Here is a 10,608-nt window from a genome sequence, read left to right as displayed (position 1 = left end):
ACAGGCACCTACAATAGCACTGAATAGCTATACAACAAGAGAATAAGCTACTGTGTTAAATAAGGTCACTTGGTGTAATCACCATACTGCAGCCTAAATATCCAGCGCTGCACATAACAATGAACTGTGGATCAGATACTTCTTCATCCTTGCTCTCAAGAACGAATTAAAGTTACATGGGCACAAGTCTTGCTCGATTTATCCAACTACAAATAACTTTCACAATAAAGCAAGTGGCATGCTTTGTTGTTAACTGGGCCTCATATGTATCATTACAATTTAACAGCATTATAAAGGCATGTACAGCATTATAACGTAAATCCTAACATAACAGCATTCCCAGTATTATCTCCATATATATAAAAGGCAAAGTTGTGAATATGTGTGTATATTCAAAATGTTTAGCGTACTTCCCGACATGCAACAAACTTGAAATTTGCCATGTGGGTACTTTCCAGACTGTACACCATGAAAAAATTATAAAAATACACTTTAGTTTTTTTGTTGGGGAGGGGAGCTCAATAATGCATATATTTTTTGAACAGCAAGTGAGCTGTGGCGTAAAATCTGTCATGTGACCCGCGCACGTCGAAGCATAACGCGTTGTAGTGTAGTGGTTAGCACGCTGCGCTACGAACCCGGTGACCCGAGTTCGATTCCAGCTCACGGCCACCACCGGTGACGTTTATTTTAACCGCTCCTAGGCCTCCCCTAGATCGACTCAGCCTCAAACGAGTAACTGCTGTGGTGTGTGAACATCGCCACTGGGGAGACAAAGGCGGCCGGGCGTGGTTAATTCAAGCCTCGGGCGAAGCCGGGTAGTAAAGCTAGTATTAAATTAACCACATTTCCTAGACCGAGGGGGGTGACTGTGATACGTGCGGCGTGTGGACATTGACGGGCCTCGCGTGGGGGGGTACAACGTGAATCGACAGCTCTGCGTGGGATCAAACCCCCCAACCAGAGGCGTAGCTAGGATATTTTGCGCCCGGGGACGAACTATAAAATTGGCGCCCCCCCCCCCCCGTTTAATCACATTTTCCTATTACATCGAATAAGGAATAACAATTTAAATTTTAATGAAACATTGTATTTTAAGAAGCAAATTTATAGAAATTATATTACATGGCTCACTCAGTCACTGTCGTAGACTGGTTGACATAGTCTACAAAAGATTAATTTTTCTTGATTTCACTGTCGCAAACTGGTCAATCACGTAATCAAAATCTGTTTTTTCCAATGTTTATCTTTCAACGCTAAAAAGAGCAAGATCGCTGAGACGATCTTGTCCCATTGAAGCACGCAAATACGACAAAATAAATTTCAATTTGCTGAACGATCGCTCACAGCTTGCAATTGAAACTGCTATTGTTATACAATTTGCAGTGAAATTCGCAAATTCGGAAATATGTCGTCTCCATGAAACACAATAAAACCAAGAAGATCCAAAGGAGTTTCTGGTAGAACTTAATTCCGGTTACTGAGCAGCATTTTGCAATCTCCAATTTCTATAAAAAGTTCGTGGCCATTGATGTCGGTGTCATAGAAATTTCCAAATTCTGTGCAATTTCGACGAATTGCATCGACATCTGTGTCGGATAGAAGAGTTTTGACGTCCAGCAGAAATCCAAATTTTGTGTTCAGGTCTTTTAGTCGTAAAAACCGTGTTGACATCTCCTGTTGTCGTCGATAAAATACGCTCTTCATAACGCGCACAAATTCTTCTTCTGCTGAAAGTCCTGCATCTCTTGCCAGTTCTCCTGGCATCTTCCGACGTCGCCTAATTATTATATCCACATCGATCCCCCAGGCTGTGCCTCTTGTTTTGGCGTTTTCTACAGCAACTTGGCTCAAATCATCACGAAGCTTGACAAATTCATGCTCCAAAGATTCAAGATCAGTTGCTGCTTCCTTGAAATTCATAGTAGGATCCTATAAGCGCTTCTGAACACGATCAATTTTTCCAAGAATGACATTTCAGAAATGTAATAAAACTATGAATTAGAAATTTCATACGCATGCCTGTAACTGTTCTGCATCACTTTTGGTTTCAGGCGTCATAGTTACGTCCTCCGATAATTTGTCTAGCAGCCCTACTAGTTCATCCAGTCTTTCATAGATAGCTTTAGCAGCTTCTGATCGTGCACTCCAGCGTGTTTCAGGCCGTCGTAGTTTCCGCCACCAAAAAACAGGCCAGTGACTAAGGCTGAAAGACTGCGCCTGTCTGTTGTTTGGGACGTTCTTCCATGTAAGTTCTTAATAGGCGCGAGTACCAAAATGTAATTACATGACATGTAGGCTGTGTGTGGCGTGATATATAAACTTTTAGGTTGAGGTGTAGATTTGTGCAGTAGTTTCAGGCTGCAGCGCCCGCCGCAATAGGTTATAATGTAACGTTGTAAACCTCATTTTGGCGCCCCGTTACCTTGGCGCCCGGGGACATATGTTCCCCCCTGCCCCCCCCCCCTAGCTACGCCTCTGCCCCCAACATTGGCACGCGGCAATTGCCGAGAGATCCGGCCGGGCGTGCGACGCCTGGTATACGGGAAAATCGTGGATTCGACCCCGACGCTGACGCCTGCTGCTGTCTATTTGGAGTTTGCGTGTCTCTCTCCCCGTGGTCGCGTGGATTTTTTTCCGGGTCCTCCGATTTTTTCCCATCCACATTTAGAATCAACGTCATGTGTTTAGAGTGTTTGGCTGCTGCTGCTTGTAAGAATATAAACAAACTCATAGACAATGCTTCTTAAAGTCCCACAATGAACAGATGCACCTGTCTTCACTGAGATGCTATTTGTGCCTCCATTTTGTACTCTGTGTAATGGCTGACACCCTGCCTCCTGGCTTAGAGAATCTTAAATCGTAACTTCCTGGTCACGTGACCAAACTCCACACCATATCAGGAAGTTCCTGTGTAATCAACACCCCCATATCTGCCGCGAGGCAGAACACCCCCCGTCTGGTATCTAGGAGATACCACCATTTATTTTCCTATCTCATAAACAAATGTACAACAAACTTCAACGGGTAAACTTATTTGTCCATATCTTTGCGAGAGAGAAGTAGTACTGTCTCAGCTATAGGCCTGATGAAAGTTCTTGCGACACCTTACTTCGCTATCATAACCTCAACCTTTTGAACGTTCCCATCGGCACTGGGAATCGTCTTGAGGTTGCAGCTCATTGGCCACTCATTCCGTTTGACTTGGTTGTCCTTCAGTAGGACGAGGTCACCTTCTTGGATGTCTGGTCTGCTCGACTGCCACTTGCTGCGCCCTTGAAGTGTCGCAAAGTGCTCGTTTTTCCAGCAATGCCAGAACATGTTGGCGAAGCTCTACACTTGTCTCCATTGACGTCTGTAGAGGTCTGCAGTGCTGACCTCCACGGGGGTGCTGTGAGCACGCCTGTCTTCTGGGTATGAAGTGTAGCAGGAGTCAAGATGAATGGTGACTCCGAGGCGGTTGAGACAGGTATCAGGGATCTTGAGTTAATTATAGCTGAGACCTCGGCCATGAGAGTGGTCAAGACCTCTTGAGAGGCCGTGTGGACCCGATATCACACAGCATGGAGTCGAGAATGCGTCGAGCAATCCCGATCATGCGTTCCCAGGCTCCACCCATATGCGAAGAGTGAGCAGGATTGAAAATCCATGTGCAACCTTGGTCACTAAGTAATTTCCCTACAGAATCATCTTAAACATTTTCCGTATTGATCTTAAGCTCTTTACATGCTCCAGTGAAATTGGTTTCACAATCAGAACAGAGTTGCTTGCCCAGCCCTCTGATGACAAAGGATCTCCGGAGTGTGTTTATGAAGCTCGAAGAGTCCATGGACTCGATTACTTCAATGTGCACTGCTCGTGTACAGGTATAACACCTCTGAGCCGATACCATTGTTCTTCTTGATTCAGGTAAATGCCAAGTCCATGAGTCCTTCACCACAGCCGTTTTTCCCTCGGCAGAAGAGCAGTCCACCAGGTTTTGCTCGCTCAGCGACACAAGCACTCCCATCTTGCACTTGTGTTGCCCTTCGAGGGAGCCTGTGGTGTTGAATGCCCAGCAAGAGCTGCATTCACCCTGGTCCTTGACGTCGGTGACGTAGTCCTGCTTCCTCCAGTCGATGGACTTGGGAGCCTTGAAGGTGGGCGCCATGAACGTGGCACCGTGGGAGGCCTTGCTGGTGCCGTTCCAGCCCCTGAGGCCCCGCATTGTATGCCGGAACTCCTCTCTTGTCATGTCACTGAAACTGTTCATGCACAAGCGCCAGGTGTGCTTGCCCATAGAGTGCTCCAGGTTGTGCACCACGATCTGCTTGAGGTTCTTCTCACAAATCATCCTCCTCCAGCCCTCCTCCTTCTGGTCGTAGGCCTTGCCATGGAATTCCTTCCGGGTCGAGGAATGGAGAGGTCACAGCTGCAGCGACCACTGCCACGACCTCCAGCAGAGCAACGAGCAGCAGCTTCATCTTTGTCATCTTCCCGTCAGTCAGGACTGACTTGGAGAAACGTGAAGGACCAAAATCCAGTGAAGATGGTGGACTTACAAGCGAAGTCGTGGTCAGCGTGGTGGTTTCTTCGTAAGTCTGCATGGTACAACCTTGACTTCTCTCATCGGGTTTCTCTTTCAGTGTGAAGTGGTTGGAGCATGGCTTGAATAGCGACATGCGTCCATTCATGAGCACACTTGTTCTGAATGTGCTAATGTGGTTTGGTTTGTGTGTTCCATTGAAACAAACATCAACTATGATGACCCATCCTAGGTCAAGTCTCTGGGCATAGGGAGCGTCGTGAGGTCCATTGGGTTGATCGCGTCCCTTGTGGACTCTCAGCATGCCCCTGCCAAGCAGAAGTAAAATCTGTGCCCCATGATCCAATGGCGGGATGAACTTTGCTATGGGCTTCAGGTGTGGGTGGTGACGTGCGACTTTGGGCATTGGAATCTCACTACTGGCATCTGGTGTCTCAGTGCACTCTATCACCATAGGAAGGGCTAGCTTCATGGTGCTATCCATGGTTTCCACCTTGAGGCCACTCACTCTTCTTCCCACTGTCTCCATCAATCCCGAGCATGTTCTGAGCGTGAATGGAAAGGAATTCCCACATATGCTTAGCTGATCAAAGAACTCTGACCTTGCCAAAGACTTGTTGCTCTGATCGTCCATTATGGCATACAGCCTCACTGCCCTTTCAGGTTGTCATTTGGGATACACTCGGACAAGGCATATCTTTGAGCAAGATTTTCCTTTGAAGCCTTCTCCACAGACGTCTGTGCATTTTGTTGTGACTAACGAAGTGGATGCGGCGGTCTCACTTTGCTCCCCGTCGTTCTCTGCTTCGGGATAGGAAGCCTTAGTGCTACTGGGTTTGGAGTAAAATGTGTGCAGAGCAGTTGCGTGTTTGTCGCTGCCACATGCCTCGCATGTGATATCTGCCTTGCAATTCCTTGCAAGGTGGTTTGTAGAAACACAGCATTTGAAGCACACTCCAAATTATTTCAGCATGTTCTTCCGCTCTTCCAATGGCTTCCTCCTGAACTCACGGCATTTCTGGAGGGAGTGAAGTTTATCATGCAATGGGCATTGCTTTTCTGCATCCTCTATCTTTTTCTTTGTGGTGGTTGCCTGCACGGAGTTTGTGAATATCGTAGGAGAGACCTCAGACTTGTGTACAGAGATTGGCACTCTACTGTTCCTCGTTTCGCCGTTGCTCTTTTTGTGAGATCTGGACTGGAGATCCCCGTGGTGCCAAACATGAAACTCGGGTCATTTCTGGTCCTAGCCAGGTTGCAGATAAACCTTGCGAAAAACGAGAATGGGGGGAATGCAACCTGATGCTCTGACTTGTATCTTGACCCCTTTGTTCTCCATTTATCCTGCATGTCGAATGGCAATTTCTCTACAATGGTGTTCACTCCATGGTAGGTATTCAGGAAAATGAGACCTAGTCATTCTAGATTTGAAGAAGGATGCTTGTGTTGCGCCCGAAACGTCGTGATTTAATTTTGTTGTTTTCATTTATTTTATTTTTTACCTACGTGACTTTACCGAAAAAAAACAAAGAGCATGAGACCTGGTAAGTAGGGGTCAGCCTGGGCTGATTCAAAGATCTCCAAGCTCTCGTAACCTTTTATTGTCTCGACAAGAGATTTTTGGAAAGTTCTGATACTTTTTGAAGAGAGCCTTCTCAATGGTTTCTGGGCTACCATTAGCACTCCTCGAGCCTCTCCCACACCGCATGCAGGCTTGAGGCAGGGTCGTCCATGTTTGCTCACCGGATCCTCTTTGCATACTCTGCATTCTTTTCCTAACCATTTCACCAACAGGTCGAGTTCTTCACTTGCAGATATGTCTACATTTCTGATTGCATTCCTGAAGGTAGATCTCCAGGCTCGATAGTTATCAGAGTGGTCATCAAACTTTACGAGTCCTGTGTTGATTAGTTCACGGTGAGCCAGGTATCATGCAAAGTCCCGTATGCCTACTGATCCAGGGTGTGTCCGTACTGGCACTTGTAAAGTGTCATTATTGGCTGTATTGCCTTGCAAGCCATCATTCACGATGGCGTTGAATTGTCGGCCCAAAAGGTTTCGATCACATTGGTCTGATCCCTTTATGTGACTGTCTGGAATGTGGTTCTGACTTGATGCATCCTTGTCTGACTCCAAGTGTGCGACGCTGAGTCTGTGATTAACTGCCAGGACAGGGTATGCATTTCCACCATTCCTGTAGACAGCATTCATGTTCACTCGGCATGGAGGCGGTGATGCCTCGACATCCACCTTTTGCTAAGTATCGGTTGGTGGAGGAGCATTGGTGTATTGTTATGACCAGTCCAAAATGTGTTTTTTCTGGTAAGTTGATCACGGTCCTTAACAGGCATCTGAGTGCCAAACTCACTCCAATTCCCTTCCTTATCCAGATTGGTTGCTGCTTCGAGCACATCTACCTGGGCCTTTGCAGCAGCTGCTTATTTTTGTTGAGCTATAGGGTACTTAACTTAGCATCCAGCTCAATTTTCTTCCGTGTGGCAGTAGCCACTAATATACTCTCTTGCTCTTCCAGCTCTGCTTTCTTCCGTGCAGCAGTAATTGCAAGCTTGCTTCGTTTTGCTCTGCTTTCTTCCATGCGGCAGCAATTGCGATGCTTCCTTCTTCTTGTATGCGGGCCTTTTCAATTAGCATGGCTTCCTCTTCAGCCATGTAGGAGATAAGGGCGTTTGCTGCTTCTGCTGCTGCATGTGCCTGAGCTGCTGCCATATTGGTAGATGATATCTGTGAGTGTGTTGAGACTTTAGATCTTGTGGTGGACTTGGATGAGACAGAGTGCTGAGATCGTGTTTCTATTAAGACCTCAACATGGTCCATTGCGTCTTGTATCATTGCCTTCACATTATCATTGTGCAGTTCTAGGAAGTGCTCTTGAATGTGCACTCCCTCTATGCCCTCGTCTCCCTTCACCTTCTTCAGGAGGGAGATGTATTTATTTGCCAGCAGCTTGTAGCTTGAACTGCTCACCTTCACTCGATGTTTGGCCCGCTGAATTGAGGCCACTGTGTCTGAGGCGTTTTGAGCTTCAGATATATCTGCTTCAACCCGGTCAGATGCCCTTTGTATCATGGCATCAAAGTCTTGCTTATCAGTATCATAGCTTTCCAATCCCCGTTGTGTCAACCTGACCTTTCTTTGGGGCCTTGAACTCCCTTGGTCCTCTTGAGGCAGGATGGGAGGTCCTGTATTGCTTAAATCACTTGCTTCAGCATCTCTCCCTACTGAACTGTGGCTTTCCATGCTGCAATGCTTGGAACACAAGTTGAATGTAGATTCGCTGCAGAGCTGGCTGCTTGAGAGCTCCAAGCCTGATGAGCTGGCTGGTTGACAGTTCCAAGAAGAATGCAGTTTTACTTTACTTGCTGCACAGGTTTAATGTAAGCTTGCTGTAGAGCTGGCTGCTTGAGAGCTCTAAGCCTGATGAGCTGGCTGGTTGAGCGATCCAAGAAAAGTGTCTTTTTACTGTGCTTGCAGCACAGGATTAATGTACACTTACTGTAGAGCTGACTGCTTGAGAGCTCCAAGCCTAAGGAGCTGGCTGGTTTAGAGCTCCAAGAATAATGTATGTTTACTGTCTCGGCATCGCTGTGCGCTACGTTGCACCACTATCTGAGTAGTTAACCTCGGATTCAATATACCTTCAGAACCAGGGTGAACATCCGACTCCAACATAATTAATGAATAGAATGAGGTAAAACTGATGGGAAAACACAGCACAAAATACAGCATTTGTTAATACTTGCAATATCAATGCAATAAATGAACACTGCAGCATCATAACATTGGCTTAGATAACAATAGGTCCTGGATGGACCAGGCACCTACATTAGCACTGAATAGCTATACAACAAGAGAATACGCTACTGTGTTAAATAAGGTCACTTTGTGTAATCACCATACTGCAGCCTAAATGTACAGCGCTGCACATAACACTGAACTGTGGATACGATACTTCTTCATCTTTGCTCTCAAGAGCGCATTAAAGTTACATGGGCACAAGTATGGCTCGCCTTATCCAACTACAAATAACTTTCACAATAATGCAAGTGGCATGCTTCGTTGTTAACCAGGTCTTATATGTATCATAACAATTTAACAGCATTATAAAGGCATTTACAGCATTGCAACGTCAATCCTAACATTATAACAGCATTCCCAGTACTATAAAAAAAAAAACTTAAACGAACTTACAGACAATGTTTCTTAAAGTCCCACAATGAACAGATGCACCCGACTTCACTGAGACGCTATTTGTGCCTCCATTTTGTACTCTGTGTAATGACTGACACCCTGCCTCATGGCTTAGAAAATCTTAAATCGTAACTTCCTGGTCACGTGACCAAACTCAACACCATATCATGAAGTTCCTGTCTTATCAACACCCCCATATCTGCCATGAGGCAGAACACCCGTATACAATAATACGTTAGGCGATGACTTTCTATTATATCATTTTAGTGCAACAGTGTGTTGGGTTTATAGGAAGACAGTCTCAAGGTGACAGTAATAATAATAAATATGTAAAGGTAACAATCCTCACAATCAAGTTATCGCGCGTCTTGCTTTCATGCGTATGTCAGTTAGCAAACAAGCCTGCTGGTGTTCAGGAACAACCAACCAGCAGTAGCGCTGCTATATTCTATGCTGTGTGTATTTTTCGGAAGTATTATTTCATTTGCAACAATGTTTTTTGTTGGCATGTGTAGTACCGTTGAGGACGCGTGCACACGGAGTAGAGGCACACGTATTTATTTCACAACAGTCACTGGGGACATACAGTACTGGAGGGGGTATCGGCCCCCTCACCCGGATAGCTGGGAACACACGGCTAGCTACCCCTAGCCTGCCTCCTAATCCTCCAATTACTGGGCTAGGGGAGGCTGTCTGGCCCGACACTGGTCAGTCGGGCTACGGTACCCGGAGTCCCAGAGTCCTGGCTCTGGTTCACGGGACCACGCCGCTGGCTCGGTCCTGCGCGGCCCTGACAAGGGCGGCGTCCCAGGGGAGTCCAGGGCTCTAGCTAGGCAGTCTTCGGTCTTCAAGAGTTTACTTAAACATTCTGCCCTGAGCTCTCCGGCTCATCCCCTTATATCCCGAACCCCCCCGCTGAGGGGTGGGGTCAGCTCCCCCCCCCCCCCCCGGCTGCCCTGTGCGGACGTCGTTGCGAGCACCCTCCCGTGTGCTCACGAAGCCCCGCCCACTGTGCTAGTTTCCCGTGTGATCCCATACATACAGCTCCTCCGTAACACCCCTACATCACCCACCCCCTGTACAGCTCGCAGCCGTCCCGGCTGCAACCTTGACAATAAAAGTTTATTCACCCCTCGATCCCCCAGCGTGTGCCTCATTTTTACAACAATAACGCAACGAGAAGAACAACAGGAAGGGAAAATAACCCGACGCACCCCACCCCCGAATAAATACGAAATCCGTACAACCAACGTATATACATTTTTCCAGGAAACCCCCCAGCACACCCACAACACACAGCGAACACAACATTCGTACAATGCAATGTGCCAGGAACACACCACCGACGGCGCACACAGTGAGCATAACATGTGAATGTACACAGGGACAAAAAAAAATTTCTTCTTTTTTTTTTTCCCATTTTCACTCCGTGCAACACAAGAGTCTGCGCATTTTTGCGTGCGTCCTCGCCGCAGGCCCGTCACACGGGATAACCCCGGCCGGCAGGCCGTCGGGTGGCAAGTGTTCATCTCCGAGTGAGTCTGTTTTTGACGTCGCAAGACCCTCGGCATCCCCCGTGGGGGTCGTCGGGCGTGAGCCCGTCACTCCCGGTGCACCTGGGGGCGGGACAGCCGGCAACACGTCAGGCGAGAGCAGCGGAGACGAACTCTTTGAGTCGGTCGCCCCCCCACAGGTTTGGCCACGCGCGTGTGTAGTGGGACCTCGCACCGCAATGAAGGGTTTGAGCCTGGAGGGGTGTACAAACCACCGGCGCTTCCCCCATTTAATGCGTACGCACTGAGGTCTCAGAACCTCAACCACCTCGACGGGGCCCCGCCACGGCCGCACCAGTTTTGAGGAGGTCGCGAGCGGTA

General features: G+C 47.5%; 1 protein-coding gene across 1 annotated transcript; it reads right to left on the bottom strand.

Moving 5' to 3' along the window:
* Positions 1–3,842: 3,842 nt before the first annotated feature.
* Positions 3,843–9,643, bottom strand: LOC144733436 (uncharacterized). The gene is given in 3 exon segments (XM_078615345.1): positions 3,843–3,949; positions 3,952–4,385; positions 4,387–9,643. Coding segments are annotated over 3 exon segments (1,314 nt in total). The 5' UTR covers positions 5,160–9,643.
* Positions 9,644–10,608: the final 965 nt, after the last annotated feature.

The sequence above is a fragment of the Lampetra planeri genome, chromosome 47, assembly GCF_965212315.1.
Source record: "Lampetra planeri chromosome 47, kcLamPlan1.2.h2, whole genome shotgun sequence".
Classification (NCBI taxonomy): Eukaryota; Metazoa; Chordata; class Hyperoartia; order Petromyzontiformes; family Petromyzontidae; genus Lampetra; species Lampetra planeri.
The sequence above is the reverse complement of the archived record's forward strand: the minus strand, read 5'-3'. Positions and strand labels throughout refer to the sequence as shown.